This window comes from Anomalospiza imberbis, chromosome 25 (genome assembly GCF_031753505.1).
Source record: "Anomalospiza imberbis isolate Cuckoo-Finch-1a 21T00152 chromosome 25, ASM3175350v1, whole genome shotgun sequence".
Lineage (NCBI taxonomy): Eukaryota > Metazoa > Chordata > Aves > Passeriformes > Viduidae > Anomalospiza > Anomalospiza imberbis.
In genome coordinates this window covers 6413867-6430134 of record NC_089705.1, presented here as the reverse complement: position 1 = coordinate 6430134, position 16268 = coordinate 6413867, and the positions used below count along the sequence as shown (strand labels likewise).

The 16268-nt window shown below is 62.4% G+C and overlaps 2 protein-coding genes across 2 annotated transcripts in view; both read right to left on the bottom strand.

Moving 5' to 3' along the window:
- HMGN2 (high mobility group nucleosomal binding domain 2) overlaps positions 1–16268 on the bottom strand; it is a 46686-nt gene that overhangs the window by 16651 nt on the left and 13767 nt on the right. The window lies entirely within an intron of this gene.
- On the bottom strand, positions 4038–15476 carry LIN28A (lin-28 homolog A). Its single transcript, XM_068172385.1, has 4 exons — positions 15440–15476; positions 14081–14391; positions 5345–5529; positions 4038–4298 (listed from the first exon to the last, which is right to left on the bottom strand). Exons 1-4 carry the CDS (start codon positions 15474–15476, stop codon positions 4085–4087), a joined length of 747 nt encoding a protein of 248 aa, XP_068028486.1. The 3' UTR covers positions 4038–4084.

Genomic DNA, 16268 nt, shown 5'->3' with positions numbered 1-16268 from the left:
AGCCAGATCCATCTCCCTGCTCCATAGCATATTAGATGATTTGGATATTTTATTTGTTTTTTTCCCATTTTTTCTTTTATTTTTTTTTTACCTCTTATTTTTGTAAACAATAATCAAGGAGAATACTGAGAGAAAGTGGAAAGGTTTACAGAGGTATTTACACACACTAGACATCTGACAGAGAAATCACCAAACCATTAAAGTGGGAGCAGGGGGGGAAGGTCCTACATGATTCTTGAGGATAGACAGGGATGAGGGGGGACAGGTACAGGGATTGGGGGGCAGACACAGGGATTGAGGGGGCAGACACAGGGACTGGGGGGCAGACACAGGGATTGGGGGGCAGACACAGGGACTGGGGGGCAGACACAGGGATTGGGGGGGCAGACACAGGGACTGGGGGGCAGACACAGGGACTGGGGGGCAGAGACGGGGACTGGGGGGCAGAAACAGGGATTGAGGGGGCAGACACAGGGATTGAGGGGCAGACACAGGGACTGGGGGGCAGACACAGGGATTGAGGGGGCAGACACAGGGACTGGGGGGGCAGACACAGGGACTGGGGGGCAGAGACGGGGACTGGGGGGGCAGACACGGGGATTGAGGGAGCAGACACAGGGATTGGGGGGACAGACACAGGGATTGGGGGGCAGACACAGGGACTGGGGGGCAGACACAGGGATTGGGGGGCAGACACAGGGATTGAGGGGCAGACACAGGGACTGGGGGGCAGACACAGGGATTGAGGGGGCAGACACAGGGACTGGGGGGGCAGACACAGGGACTGGGGGGCAGACACAGGGACTGGGGGGCAGACACAGGGACTGGGGGGCAGAGACGGGGACTGGGGGGGCAGACACGGGGATTGAGGGAGCAGACACAGGGATTGGGGGGCAGACACAGGGATTGGGGGGGCAGAGACGGGGACTGGGGGGCAGACACAGGGATTGGGGGGGCAGACACAGGGACTGGGGGGCAGACACAGGGATTGGGGGGCAGACACAGGGACTGGGGGGCAGACACAGGGACTGGGGGGCAGACACAGGGATTGAGGGGGCAGACACAGGGATTGGGGGACAGATACAGGGATTGGGGGGGCAGACACAGGGACTGGGGGGCAGACACAGGGATTGGGGGGCAGACACAGGGATTGGGGGGCAGACACAGGGATTGGGGGGCAGACACAGGGACTGGGGGGCAGACACAGGGATTGGGGGGCAGACACAGGGATTGGGGGGCAGACACAGGGACTGGGGGGCAGACACAGGGATTGGGGGGGCAGACACAGGGACTGGGGGGCAGACACAGGGATTGAGGGAGCAGACACAGGGATTGAGGGAGCAGACACAGGGACTGGGGGGCAGACACAGGGATTGGGGGGCAGACACAGGGACTGGGGGGCAGACACAGGGATTGAGGGGGCAGACACAGGGACTGGGGGGGCAGCAGTTTCCCTGGCACAGCCGAGGTGCCGGGGGGAGGCCAAGAGCCACCCCCCAAGGCTCTATTGCATTTACCCCGTCAGACTAAAGCTGTTTTCCTGAAGCAGTTTTGTACAGATCCCGTTGCTAGTCAAAAAATCAAAGTCCTTCCCCCGTCTCCCAAGAAGAGACCACCACCTCACCCTACACTGCTGGAGCAGGGCAGGGAGCAGCTGGGGCCGCTCTCCATCCCCCTCAATGCCCATGTGCTGGGGGGGTCACCGGGCTCCAGCGGCCTCAGTGAGTGCCCCCAGAGTCCCCCATCCCTGGGGATGGAGTGGGTGCCCCCGTCTGATCCAGCCCTGCCCCACAGCTAGACCCATTGCTACTAAAACCCAGCAGGAAACATGCCCACAGCCGGCCAGACGCCCTCCCTGGGAAGGCTCCAGCCACCCCCTGGGCTGCAACAGGAGTGTTCATACCCCAGAACCTGGGATCCAGAGTTTCTCCGAGCCATGGTGAGTCAGCATTTGAAGGACGCCAGGAAGGAGAAGAGGATGGAGCAGTTGCACCTCCCTCGGACTTGGAACCGGGTCCCCTGTCCTGGGAGGCCGTGGACAGCCAGCCCTGAGCTCGAGGGTGAGGAAGGGCAGGGACTGAGGGTAACCCTGTCTCCCAGCACTCCCTGGTCACCGTCTGCTCCTCCTCAGTCCCCCTGCATGGGGCTGGGACCCCCATCCTGACCCCCAGCCACACGGCGCCAGCCTGCTGGGAGCCTGTGTGACAGCTCAGCTCACGGGCAGCAGGAGGACTCGGGCACAGGGTGCACTGGAGTGTTCCCAACAGCCGGAGAGCAAACAGGAGAGAGAAACTGAGGACAGGCCTCAAAAGCCACCAGGCTGGGAGAAATTCAGGAGTTGGGAGCTGACACGGGCTCTAGCACCTGTTCCCTGCCCATGGCACTGCCCGGCTTCTCCATCCCCACACACGGATCCACAGACCCAAATGCCTCCATCAGTGCACGGGGAAGGGAAAGAGACCATTACAATACAGTTAAAAAGAAAACAAATCCCAAACATACCAAAAAACACATGTGAAAACTCGACAACACATCAGCCCACCTAGCAAACATCCAGTGAGGTAGATCTACACTTACAACAGAAACTTCATCATTTCTTTGTGCTGTTAGAAAAACCCTCCTCTCTGTCCAGCACTGGGCTACAGAGGCATTTTATCCCTGAGATTGCTCGAATACCTGAGAATAAGTTGCAGGAATTATGTCCTTTCTCTCCATTTTTTTTCCTTTTCTTTTCTTAAAGATTAAAATATACAAAAATACAAAACCAGAATATTTATATTAAAAAAAAAAAAAAAAAAAAAGAACAACAAACCCAAAACAAAGACGACAAACAAACCCAAAGATACGTCATTCACGCACGTCCTAGTGCAGCTTTCACTTGGCCTTGGCTTCGGCACGGCCGGGGGGCTCCCCGGGAGAAGGGGGGGGTCCACCGGGGCCAATAAATAAAGGCAAGACTTGGGAAGGGCCGTGGGGAGGGGGGACAGCAGCCACTAACGCGGGACAGCCCTGTCCCCTGTCCCCTGTCCCGGGGGAGGCTCAGCCCCGGCGGCAGCGGGCTCTGCAGCGTGGGGTGGGCAGGAGGAGCAGAGGAGTGTCCCAGCGCAGGAGTGTCCCAGCGCAGGAGTGTCCCAGCGCAGGAGTGTCCCAGCGCAGGAGTGTCCCAGCGCAGGAGTGTCCCCAGCGCAGGAGTGTCCCAGCGCAGGAGTGTCCCAGCGCAGGAGTGTCCCCAGCGCAGGAGTGTCCCAGCGCAGGAGTGTCCCCAGCGCAGGAGTGTCCCAGCGCAGGAGTGTCCCCAGCGCAGGAGTGTCCCCAGCTCCGCCTTCAGGAGGCTGGGAGAAGCCTGAGAGGGGAGGAGCTGGCTGCATAAAACACCTCGTGCTCTCTGGGCTGGCACCTGGGGATTAGGGGGGAAAAAGTGGTTTTCCTTTGAATTGCTCTCCCCCAGGCTGCAGCTCGCAGCCCACAAATGGTGTTACTCCAGCCCTGAGAGAGGATCCATTTCCTCCCAGACTGAGCCCAAATCCAGGCTCTGCTGCTGTCAGCAATGGCGCAACTGTGGAGAAACCATAAATCCTCACACCTCCCTGCAAGCGAGAGGCCACGAGGAGCAGAGGGAGCCGCGGGACCGGCCCACGGGCGCCTCCCTGGCGCTGCACAGGCAGCCTTTCCCTCAGCCTCCCTCCCGGGCAGGCAGGAGCGAGTCCCCCCAGCTCCTCCAGGCTGTGCCGGGCCTGTTTGAAGCTCGGGAGAGTAAGGAGCCATCAGCTCCTCCCTGGGATGATGCCCCTCTGCTCCTCCTCCCCAAGACACGACTGCCTGGCTTAATTTAGGAAAAGATTAAAGATTAATCATGTTTGGGGTTTTTAGCGGGAAGAAGTGTGTTGGGTGCTGCCTTCCCCTGTTTTGGAACAAGCCATCCTGATGTTAACAGGGCTTTTCCCAGCCTGGGTGTGGGGGAAAGGTCTGTGCAGGGACACCAGGTCCCCGCTGCCAGCACTGCCACCGGCCCTCCCCAGGCTGCCCCTTGCCTTGCCGAAGCCTTCTCATCCCGGTGGAAGCCCCCTCTCCCTGCCACCCACCATCATTCCCGGGTCTCGGGGAGGAGGGCCGAGCTGTGCATGTCCTCCTCCTCTCGGAAGTAGGCGGGCTTTCCCTGCGAGCTGGGGGACTGCTGTGCTTTCGCGGGGCAGTTGGCGACCATGTGGCTGATGCTCTGGCAGAAGTGGCACTTCTTGGGCTGCGGCGGCAGCTTGCACTCCTTGGCGTGGTGGTCCAGCCCGCCGCAGTTGTAGCACCTGTGTGAGGGGAGGAGAAATAAAATGAGGCAGGAGGATGCTGTGACTATGCCTGGGACCCATCTGGCTTCTTAGCCAGAGCTGGGCTTGGCTCTTGGGATGGGTGGTGGCCCCAGGGTTGGTCCCTGCAGAGCCCAGCTCCAGCATGGCCAGCTGGGGCTCAGTGGTGCTGCTGGTACCCAGGAGATGGCAGCAAACCACTGCACTGAAGCCACACACCGCGGGGACAAATTCGGGATGTGGGGGGTTCCACCCGTCTGGCTCCATCAGTGTCCCGGCTCCTGTGTCTCCAGACCCCACTGCCGGGGTTACACTGCCCCAGGAACAGGCAAAGGAACAGCTGACATCCCCAGCTGTCATCGTGTGGGGACAGCGCCAAGGGTGGCTTCTCACGGGGCTGTGCCTCCCAGCACTTGTCCCATGGGTGCCACCCTCACACCGGAGCCTGGTGTCCATTTTAAATCCTGCATCCATATAGGACGGCCACGACCCTTTTCTCTTCCCTTTTTCTTCACAATTCCTTTCTGATTAATATAAAAACCTGTTTGTGAGAACAGCTGAGTGGGGTGGACAGCATCCACTGGGAAAACTGGGATGAGGCATCCCCAGGCAGCCGGGATGGAGAGGATGGGAGAGCGGGGATTAAATTTGCCCCAGGGCTCCCATCCCGCTGTGGGAGACACTGTCGGGACGTGGGGGACACTGTCGGGACGTGGGGGACACTGTCGGGATGTCCGGCTGTTTCCTTCCCACAAGGAAGGGCTTCTCTTGGAGCAAACTGCCCCAGCCCAGCAGGGCTCCCCGGGCGAGGGGGGCACTGCCCGGGGTGTCCCTGACCTCTGCCCCTCCCTGCTGCTCCCCTGCCCCTTCCCCACCGAGCTGCATCTGCCGCTCATTAGGCACTGCAGGACGGTGCTTTCCCAGAACAAGGGTCACTGCCCATCCCACCGGCCCCGTGCCCATCCCCGGGGTGCCCGGGCAGCTCCCGGTGCCCGCAGGGCTCAGCCCCAGCCTGGGCTCAGCCCCAGCCCCAGCTCGGCCCTCACCGGTCTCCTTTTGACCTGCGCTTCTGGAGGCTCTTCCCTTTGGGCCTCCTCTCGCTGCCGATGCAGAAGACGCCCCCGGGGCCGGTCACCCGGATGGACTCCAGACCTTTGGATGATTTCTTGAAGGTGAACTCAACAGCTTCGCCCTCCTTCAGGCTGCGGAAACCCTCCATGTGGAGCTTGCTCTGGGGGGGCACAGGGAGAGGATGGGGGTCAGCACAGAGCTGGGGTGTTCTCCAGGCACAGCACAAAGCCCTCCTGTGGCACAAGAGCTGCAAATGTCCCCCTCTGCCTGTCCCTTGGTTCTGCTTTTTTTTAAATACAAAAGGATCTCGAGGCTTTGCACAAAGACACAAACCCAGCTCGTGGCAGGCCCTGTAGCAAGGCCAGGAGGCTGGAGGCTGGCACTGCCGGCCCCCTCAGGCCAGCTCAAGCCCTTTAACTGCCTGCAATAATTAATTAAGCAGCCATTTGGCACAGGATTATCACTGCTGGGAGCTTCTCCCATTCCTTCCAGGAATACCACATCGGGTATCACCACACGATCAAACCAGGGGAGCCAAGAAAAACCCAGGCTGGGGAGGGGGGGGTTGTGAGGTGACAGGAAAACCCCACTCCACTTTGAGGGGCTCTGTCCATTTTAGCAGAACAAATCCCTAAGGAGCAGAGCTGGCTGAGGCAGGCGGCAATTCTCAGCCCGCTGCACCGCGAGCCTCCCTGCCTGCTCTGCCCCCGGGCAGCAATTCCAGCTCGGCATCCCCGCAGCTCTGCGAGCGGAGCCTCGCACGAAGGGGACTTGGCTGGCAGAGGGAGGAGCAGCTCCTGCCGGTGGGGATTCCCAACGCCTGCGCGGCTGCAGCGCGCCCCCGCATTTGTGAATGGAGCATCTCCCCATTCATGGCCCGAGAGCTCCCGTCGCGTGGGCCGCGCTGTCCCGCTCTCCGCGCCTCCCGTGAGCGCTGCCCGGGACACGCGGGCACGCTCTGCTCCCATCCCCGCTCCACATCTCACCAGGAGACGCGAGCAAACACCCCACGCAAAAGCAGAGAGGGAGGAAACGGAGTTGCTGGGTTATAGGAGTGATTTTTTTCTTGGCAGGGTCTTGTGGGATGTCCACGTGTCCGTGGGCACGAAAGAAGTGGGAACACAGCAGAGCTCGAGGAACAACCCTTGAGACCCCTTTTTCTGCTGCTTTTCCCCTCCCTTTCTGTGCCTGGGGCTCCAGCTCAGGGTGGGACAGACCCCATGTGCTGGGCCACATCACGCCCAGGCCCCGGATCCCCTTGGCTGTTGGGATGGGATCCAGAGTGGCCACAGGGACCCTCCTTTGCTCTCTGACCTGCTCCTGCTGCCTAAAGGAAGAGCCAAACCCCGAGCTCTTGAGCTCCCAAATGACAACAAGAACGTGACAGAGTGTCACGGCCACCTGTGCCCACCCAGAGCAGTTCCAGCACCACCTGCCCCTGGCAAACCCCCACGGTGACCCAACACTGCTCCGCACCACCAACCCAGCTGCCCCGTGCTGGGCATCCCCCGTGCAGGAGCTCTGTGCCCAAGGCACCAGCACATCCCAGAGGTGCCTCAGCACCTCGGCTCAGCCACCCACCCCAGCCCGTCCCCAGCCTGAGGTGATTTGGGCAATGGGAGCTACCCCGGATTTACCCCATTCCCACAGCAGCCCAGGGTTTTGGGGGTCAGGAGGGGCTGAGCATCACTCCCTGGCACGGGACGAGGCCAACCACCTCCCGTGGGCTCTCTCAGGGCGTTTACAGCCCCAGCTGGCCCAGCTGTGTTTACACTGCGGGGATGAAAACTCCCAGGCGCTCAGCCCTGATCTTCGGGATAAAGCTGAGCCGTGCCGGGGGGGACCCCAGCGCACGGGCTGGGCCCCCCAGCTCCGCCACACCGCGGGCACCGCCGGCCCACGGCCAGAGTCCAGCCCCGTGCAGCCGGCACCCCCACTTGGAGGAAGAGGAGGGATGGGGCAGAAGCTGCCACAACACGACGGGGAAGCGATTTATTTTCCAGGAGCGGGTGAGGATGACAAGCACCCCCAGCCCCCTCCGCCAAAAGGCCAAAGGAAACGCCCTCTCCCCAGGGAAGGGGGGGGGACAGAGGCTGGGGCGTCCCAGCTCTCCCCCCCCTCCCCCCCCGCCGCAGCCTTTTGATGTGCGCTGCAGAGTGGCTGGTGGTCCCTGCGCATCCCCCTGCCCCCTTCCCAAAACACACACATTGCTGGCATTCCTCTGTTATCAGATAGGTAATCAAACTGCAGCCCATTGAATTAGCTGCATACCTCCTGCATCTGAAAGGAAGGGGCCCAGAGCCCCTGTCCCACACCACACACAAAGCCGGAGCCTTCCCAGGCCTCCACACACCCACACCCCCCCCCAAAAAATAAAGAGAGGAAGGGGGGGGGATTGGAGCGAGCCGGGGATGCTGGGGATGGGGGGAGCGCAGGGGAGGGCCAGGGCCGGGAGCCACCGGCCAGCGAGAACAAAGGGCCGGCGGCGGCCGCGCTCCCGCTGCCCAAATTCCAGGAGTTCCAGGCCCCGGCGGGGGGAGGAAGGGTGGCCGGCATGGCCGCGGGCCCTCTGACCCCCTCCAGCCCCGGCACACATCGGCGCTGGGCCCGGCCGGCCCGCTGGGCGCTGCGGTTTGGGCTCTGGGTCCCGTGGGCGAGCTGCGGGCTCAGTCCCGGGGCGATGGCTTTGCTATTGGGGCGTGCGGTGGCCCCGGGCTCGGGGTCACAAAGCGTTGCCATCCCAAAAGAAGCGCAGCCCAGCGCCAGGATCTCCTTGTGGTCATCGGGCCCAGAGTTAACCGGGGGGACAGGGGACAGGGGCAGAGCTGGCGCAGCTTCACCCCTGGGCGCCGCAGCGGGCGCCTCTCCGCTGCTCCCCTCCCTTTCCCTCCCTCCCTCCCCGCATCCCCGGTTATTTACGGCGGACAAAGCCGCAGCACGTGAGCGGCCGAGCGCTGCCCACCCCCCGGGCTGGCTGTCCGCCCGCCCCGCACATGGGTGCCTTCATCCCTCCTCTTCCTCCCACCCAGCAAATCCCTCATCGCAGGTCCCACATTTAGACGCGTTTCCCGTCCTGAAGGGATGACACCGTGGGGCGCCCCAAACCCCACCGCTGCCCCCCGAGCTGCCGGGCTGCGGCTCTCCCCCACCCCACCCCGCCGGGCTCCGGAGGGGCTCGGCCGGCCCCGGGGTCACCATTGTCCCCGCGGCCTCCCCAGCGCGACACAAGGGGACGTTTATTCCCAGCCAGCCCCGGCCACTCAATCAAACCATCTTTGTGTCCAGCGGGGCCTGGGGCAGAGCAGCCGCCGCACCTCGGCTCTCCAGAGCCCTTTAAGCTGAGATCGCTCGGAAAACGAGCCGGGCTGGGATGCTGGGGAAAGGCAGGCTGCAGGAACACTGCCGGCAGTGCCAGGCTGTGCCAGGGCTACATCTGAGCCCTGCCCAGAGCATTTCGGGCAGCCCAGCCCCACTGCAGGCAGTGCCTGTGCCTCAGTTTCCCCCACTCTGCACAGGAGGGTCAGGAAAAGCAGCCCAGGGACTGCTGAGCCCCCGGGGGGGGCCATGCCCCCATCACTGGGGTACCCTGTCCGCGGTGACCGCTGGCTCAGCCGGCACCCACGGCAGTGCCCGTGCAGCCCCACCCTCCTCTGCAGCCCCCTGTCCCCTGAGCCACAGTGTCCCTGTCCCTCTGATCCTTCGTTGTGCCGGTTCCAAGGCACCGGCCACCCTGGCAGCCCCCAGGGCCCCGCGTGTCCCTGTCCCCCACCCCACCGCGACCCCCGAGGGCCATTCCGGGGAAGCAGCCCCAGCCCCGCGGGCTCGGGATTGGCACAGCCAGGGAGAGCAGCTGTGGGGGCTGACACTTGCCCAGGTCTCCAGCCACGGGTCCTCCTGTCGCCACGGGATGTTGCCACCACAATCCCGCGGGTGCAGCGGCCTCAGCCAGCCCTGGCAGAGCAGTTCTCCCCTCAGCTGGGCACTGCCCGATGGCAATCTCCCCAGAGGAGATTCCGGCAGGGCTGGGCTCTGCCGGCACCCAAATGCCCAGTCCCAGCAGGGAAATGTCCCTTTGCCTTCACAGCCTGTGCCTGGAGCCGTCCCTGTCCCCAAAGGCAAAGCCCTTCCCTGTCCCCAAATCGCACAGCAAATCTTCTCCCGATGCCAGAAGCCCCAGGGAAGGTGCGGGTCCTGGGTTTTGGCTCGGAAGGGAAGGACTTGGAATCCCCCCGGTCCCCTCCTGCACCCCGCACAAACTGGGGATGTGCTTGGCAAAGGGGGTCCTGCCTCAGCCCCGGGCGATGCTGCGGAGATAAGGAGGGCGATGCCTTTGGAGCCCTCGGGGAGAGCACAGAGGATTTAACAAAACAGCACCAAGGCTTTCCACTGGCTCCCGCACCGTCATCTGGTGCAATGTCCCTAAGGACCCCTAACGATTTCGACTAAAATCAAAATAAAGACATTCCCCTGCCAAAGTAACGATGTTTGCTCCTAATTTTCCACCACAAGTCAGTAAAATTAAACTCTAGATACCAACTCCGAGGGGGAAAAAAAAAAGGCATCTACCACAGAGTTTAATCCATCAGTTTCCTGTCCTAAATCCTTTTAGCTCCTTTGGTTGTATTTTTTTTTTTCCCACCAAAACCCTCCTGCACTTCCCAGGGGCAGCTAATTGGGATCAGTGGCTGCGTATTAATTTTGTGCTCCCTTCTTAAAGCAGGAACACGGCCCGGAGCAGCCGCGCGTCTCCCGACGATGATTTCAGCTCCATCCCGCTTATTCTTAGGAGTAAGGGAACAGGGAAAAGGAAACGCCGGGGCTGGAGGTGGGGGCGGCAGGGACAGGGCTCCATCCCGGGAGCAATCCCATTCATTTGGGCCATATTATCTAGGAGACCATTCCAGGGTGTTTTCTCTCCCTGGGGCAGGGAGGGGGAGCTGGGGGAAGGGATGTGCCTGCGGCCATCAGTTAATCTTTAGACAGAGACAGGAGGCTTTTTTTTTGTGTGTGTGAGCGTCTTGAGGGAGTTTCAGGGGTGGAATAAAGCCACTCTCTTTCAGTATTTCCCATCGGGACGCGGCGCACAAGCGGCCCAATACAATTTCATTCCAGCGGTTATTTAAAAAAAAAAAACCCTACTGAATAAACAAAACCAAAGAAATTGCTACTACTCCTCTCTTCCCACAAAAAAAAGCAGAGATTCCAACGAGCATTTCTACCCCAGGGCATCTCTGCGGGAGTTCCCTGCTCCTTGCAGGGGGGTTGGACTAAATGACCTTTAAAGGTCCCTTCCATCCCAAACTAATCCGTGCTTCCACGATCTCTTCCCCAGGGATGTGCACCTCTGGTGCTCCCGGTCCCGGGCCGGGGGTGACCCTGGTCCTGCGGAGCGAACACGGGAAGCAGGAAAAGCCAGATATGACACGTGTCCCTCGAGGATGGAGCATCACGGATCCCCCCTCCCCCGCTGCCCCCCAGCTCTGCACAGCCCAAAGCCCCGCTCGGATCCTGCCCCGCAGCCCGGCCCAGGGGAAGGCAGCAGGGAAAGGCCGGGTCCTGCTCCCTGACAGAGAAACTCTCCCTTGTGCCTTTCCCGCACACTCGGCGTTGGAGCTGCCTCCAAACACGATTATTATTTTTTTTTAACACCTCACATGGATGATTATTTGTATTATCCTGGCCGCATGCACGGGGTGGCAGAGGCACAGGTGGGTGACAGCCCGGGTGGGCTCAGCCGAACCCGTGTCCAAACGGCCACTTCCATCCCCTGCCCGGGATCACCGGGGACAGAAGCCCCTCCTGTGCTGGGATGTGCCCAGCGAGCCCCGCACTGCCCAGGGAGTGCCACATCCCAGCCCCAGCAGTCTAACCACGGGCACAGCTTTATGTCCCCGCCAGGACACGCAGGACCGAGTCACCAGAGATCAAACACAGCAGCCACGGGTACCCACCGTGCCCGGCAGAATTTCTTGCTCAAATCATGAGAAGGAACAAAAACACCCAGCTAACTGCACTTATCAAGGATTTAGACCTGCTGGCTTGGAGAAACTCTCGGAAATGCAGAGCCAAGCTGTGGAGAGCAACGATTTCCAGGCACCGGACATCCTCTTCCCCTCTGCCCCCAGCCAGACCCCAACCCAAATCCCAGCCCAGCTGGCCAGCACTGCTCCTCCAGCTCCAAAGAGTGGCACCGAGCCTTGATTTTCTCCTTTCCCTCTTTCCATGTTGCCTTCCCAGGCAGCTCCACACTCCTGTGAGTGATGCTCAGAGCCCGGGAGCCGCATCCCGAGGGGACCACTACTGCACCTTTGGGGTCTTCACCATCACCACCAGCCCAATCTCTGCCACCTCAAGATCCCCAGTTCCTCAGGGGTGCTGCTCAGCCCTTCACCTCCCCGGGACGATCTGCTCTGCTCCCCTCTGCTTCATCCCTCCTGTCTCCTCACAGCCCCCAAATGAATCCATCTCCAGTGTCCAGGGGAGGCATTTGAACCCAAATGCCTCATTTTTAGCTCACAATGCGAGGGAAAGGCAGCCCCAAGGAGCCCTGTTAGTCTCCTGTCCTGCCGAGATTTTAATCTCTTTGTGATCAGATAAAGGCAGAGGGAGATGGAGACGCGCTCCCCGCAGAGAGGGGCCATTCAGACCTGGTTCCTGTAATAAAGTGATTTAATAGATCTAAAGAGGCCAATTCCCTTCTTTCTCCTACAATTACTTCCTGTGGGTCATCATTCACATATGTAAATGAAGAGGGGAAGGAGCGGGTTTTGAGGGGCTCTGGAGTGTTAAGCCCCAAAGCTGGTTTGGGGCGCTGGGTGCTGGGCAGGGCGCACGGAGCCCTGAGCCCTGTCCCCCCTGGATTTTGGTGGCTTTTGCCCTCGCAGCCCTGCATCCCTCCCCGGGAGCGGAGCCGACACGGGCTCTCGGGAAGCGCCCTGGTGCTCGGGGTGGGGACAGCATCGGGACAAGGACCCGATTCCCTGCAAACCACCCAAAAGCAGCGAGGCCGCGGTGGGAGCCTGAGTTGCTCCCTCTGCAAGGAGATGCTCTGCAGTGGGAGAGACACCGGGAACAGCTGTTTCTGAACTGTTTCTGCAGGAGAGCAGAGACTTTGTGCCACCAGTGAGAGGAGCAGGAGGCGAAACCCGACCCGGAGGAGAAGAATTTTCCATCAGCCCAAAGCTTCTGGTGGGGCAAAGCCCTTTGCTGCAGCAGGGGAACCCCCCAGGCCCCGGGCCCCTCTGCTACCCAGAATAAGCCACTTTTCCCCAGACATCCCCGCGTTTCCCAAACGCTGCAATCTCTGGCATCCCACGGCTCCCCCGACCTTAGAAACCGGGGGGCACCGAGAGGCTGCAGGGCAGTGGGATGCTCCCGACAGAGACACCCCAGCTAATTCCCTTCCCCTGCAGGAATGCGAGCAGAAGCAATCAGGAAACCAGACTGTCTGGGGGCAATAAACCCCCGGGAGCAGGGCGGGAGGCTCTCCCCAGGAGCGCTGGGTCCCGCTGTGCTGCATTGAGATGCAAAGGCCCATTTGCTCTCTGGAGAACGCCAGGATCTGTTTTCCCCTGGCTGATTTGGAGCCCTTGACTCCAAAACCAGCTGTGCCTGGGATAGCAGCTCCTACCAAGGCGCTTTGCCCATGCCACAGCCAAGGAAGAAGGGATTGGCATCTCCCCTGGCCATCATTTCCTTGCCAGTCCTGCCTGGAGGCCTCGCTCGAGGGCGGGGAGTGAGCGACCCCCGGGAGCTCCAGGAGCTCCTCACAGCCCAGGGGCTCAGTCCTGCACCCCCAGCCCACAGGATGGATCCACTTTGGGGGGTTTTGGGCAGCGGCCACTCCAGGCAGCTGGTCCAGGGACTCCCCAGAGAGAGCAGCACGGTGCCGCTCCCGATCATGCGCACAAACCCCCCGTGTTTGCTCCAAAACCCCCGTGCCCCCTTCGTTCGTGCTCGCTCTGCCCCCCAGCCCCACGGCAGTCCCGAGGTGAGGGGCAGCACACAGGCCCCGTGCACACGAGCCGGCTCTGAGCCCCACATCCCCTCCCAGCGCCGGCCCCGTTGTGGGCACCATCTCCAAACCCTTCCCCCAGCCCCCGGCGGATCTCCCGGCAGATCCTCCCCCGAGCTCCGGGGCGTTCAAGGAACTTCAGCCCCTAATCCACGACTTCCCTGGGTGCGGGGTCCCCGACACGCGTGGGGCTTCCCCGCTCGGCAAGGTCAGATCCGGACACGGGACTGTCACGGTCACACAGATCCGCAGGGACACAAACCCGACGCCTTTGTGCCACCCGCGACTGGGACAAAGGGCGCGGGCAGAGATGCCCGGTCCCGGGATGAGCTCCAGCGGGGGAACTCCCCGTGCCGCATCCCGGCCAGGCTGGGGGCTCCCGGCAGCGGGTACCGGGGTAACGCCGCCCGTTCCCCGCGTCCCTCCGCGGGCTCAGCGGCGTCCCCGCTCCGGCGCCGCGGGCACCTGCTCCCCCGGCCCCGAGGGGCTCCTCAGCCAACAACGAGGGCAACATGAAATCGCTCGGGACCGCCTTACAGGGCCGGTCCCCGCACAGGAGCCCCAGCTGCGGCGGTGCCTGCCCTTCCACCCGCGCGGGGAGCCCGGGCAGGGGCGGCAGGGGGGTCCCCATCCCACCTCCATGCTCCGGAGGGTGCACCCCTGCCCTCCCCAGGACCCCGCGCGGCTCGGGCCGTACCTGGTGCACGAAGACATCGACGGGGGAGTCCAGGGTCGCGCCGCCCTTGGCGGTCATGGAGAGGAAGCCGAAGCCCATGCGGACGTTGAACCACTTACAGATGCCGGAGCCGTGCAGGGGCTGGGACTCGTTCTCGGCCTTGGGCGAGTCTCCGGCCGGCTCCTCGCCCGGCTTCGCACCTGGCGAGAGACCCACGGAGCCGCTGAGCCGCGGGCTGGGGGAGCCGCGGGTGCCCCCGGCCCAGCCGCCCCGCACCCAGCCGGGCGGCCCGCACAGGAACCTCCAATCCTGCTCGGGGTGCCCCGTGCGGGCTGGAAAATGCAAAAAAAAAAAAAAATCCCCAACCGCCCAAAAAAAAAACCAAAAAAAAAAACCCAAAAAAAAAAAAAACAAACCAAAACATCAGAGAGGTGAGCTCTGCCTCTACGTGTGCACGGGGATCACCCCAGGAAAGGAAGGCAGCTCCTGCCAGCACGACCCAGGCAGTGCGTGCAGTGGGAGCTCTAAATCCGTTTCTCCCTCAAAAACGTTAAAAACGAAAAAAAAATTGAAATCCCAGACACACACAAAAAGACAAATCGAGCAACGGAAAAATAGCCAAAATATTTTTCTAAAATCAAAATATTATAACTTTAAAAAAAAGGAGAAAACCACCCAAAATACCAACCCAAAATACCAACCCGAAACCCCCCTGCCCCCAGCAAGCCATGCTGGAAAAACTCCCGTGCCGTCAGCATCCCCCCCTTGCACCGTCCCACCCCCGCTCCCAAACACCCCCAGCAGCCGCCACCGGCCCCAAACTTCTGGGGTCATCCTGGGGCTGGAGGGGGGATAAAAAAAACCCCAATAAATCCCCCCTGCGACCCCCAGCGCTGCGCGGGGCAGAGGGGCCCGCCGGGCCCGGCCGCGCTGCCGGGGCTCAGCGGGACTGGGTGGGCCGGGGTCGGGGGGGTCCCTGCGCCCCCCAGCCGGGCTCTGCCCTCGTTATTAATAATCGCGGAGCCGAGGCGGGCTGCGACAATAATATAACTTAACCTGCAAACTGCTGGTTGGAAACAGACCCCATCCCGACACTCGCTTGCAAATTCCGAGTTGTGGCTGTTACCGCCTCCTCCCTCCTCCTCCTCGGCCAGCTTTGAGGGTATCAGGCCAGCCAAAAAAAAAAAAAAAAAAAAAAAAAAGGAGGAAAAAAAAAAAACCAACAAAAAACCCAGCTTAGACCCCGCCGGGAGGGAGCCGGGAGAGGTTTGACTCCATCTTCACTCCAACAATAGGGGTGGGAGGGAGCGGGAGGGTTTTTTCAAAGGCTCCCAAATTCTCGCAGACAATAGCAGCCCCCGCCCCCCCCCCAGGACCCACCCGCGGGGCCGGGGGGCGCCGGGCCCTGCTCCGCCATCCCGTCCCCACGTGATCCTAATTAACCCCCCCGGTAATAGCCACACATTCCGGGAGGGATTTGCAGCGGGGGGGTGTGTGCGTTGACCCCCCCACACTTAGGGCACTTAGGGGCGAGGCCACCTGTCAAGGCAAGAGGTGACACTCGGGGAGGGGGGGGCTGGAGGTGGGACCCCCGGACATCGGCGGGAGCTTCCACGTCGTTTCTCCGCGCCCCTTCCCCACGAGTGGAGCCACCTGCGAGCCGCGACCCGGTGGGACGGGGAACCGGCCCCGCCCGGGCTGCAGCACGGAGGAGGGGGCGGCTTTCCGGGACCCCGGGGTCTTCGTGCGCCCCCGGCCCCATCCCGTGTCCCGCGAGCGGGGCGCGCAGCCCGGCACCGTGCGACCCCCGGGATGCGCTGCGCTTCCCCCGGTCCCGGCGGCACCGGCGCGGGCAGCGGGGCCGGGGCGGTGTCGGGGGCCCGGCGCCCCCCGGGCCGGGCGGGGACAAAGGGCGAGTGACCAGCGGCTCCATTTCCGGCGGCGGACAATGCCCCGGCCGTGGGGGCACAGCGCCGCCCGCCGCCCCGCCCGGGCTGTGCCCGGGGGTCCCCCCGCGCCGCCCCCAGACCGGGCCGGGCCGGCGGCGCCCCCAGGGGCAGCTGGGCTGGGGGTGGCGTCTGCGCCCACCGCGGCCGCCCCACGCGGGGCCAGTCCCCCGTGGTGTCACCGAGCGGAGCATCGAGGGGCACCGCGCGGCCACGGGGCGCGGCGGGGACCGCGCTGTCGCCCGCGGGGGTTCCCCGGGGCC

Bases quoted from the DNA above. Each gene is read 5' to 3' on its own strand.
- LIN28A (XM_068172385.1), bottom strand. From the start codon at position 15,476: ATGGCGGAGCAGGGCCCGGCGCCCCCCGGCCCCGCGG. The intron at 5,530-14,080 runs GTACGGCCCGAG...GTGCCCCCCCAG, and splicing joins TCGATGTCTTCGTGCACCAG to AGCAAGCTCCACATGGAGGG. The intron at 4,299-5,344 runs GTGAGGGCCGAG...CCCCTCACACAG, and splicing joins CGCAGGTCAAAAGGAGACCG to GTGCTACAACTGCGGCGGGC.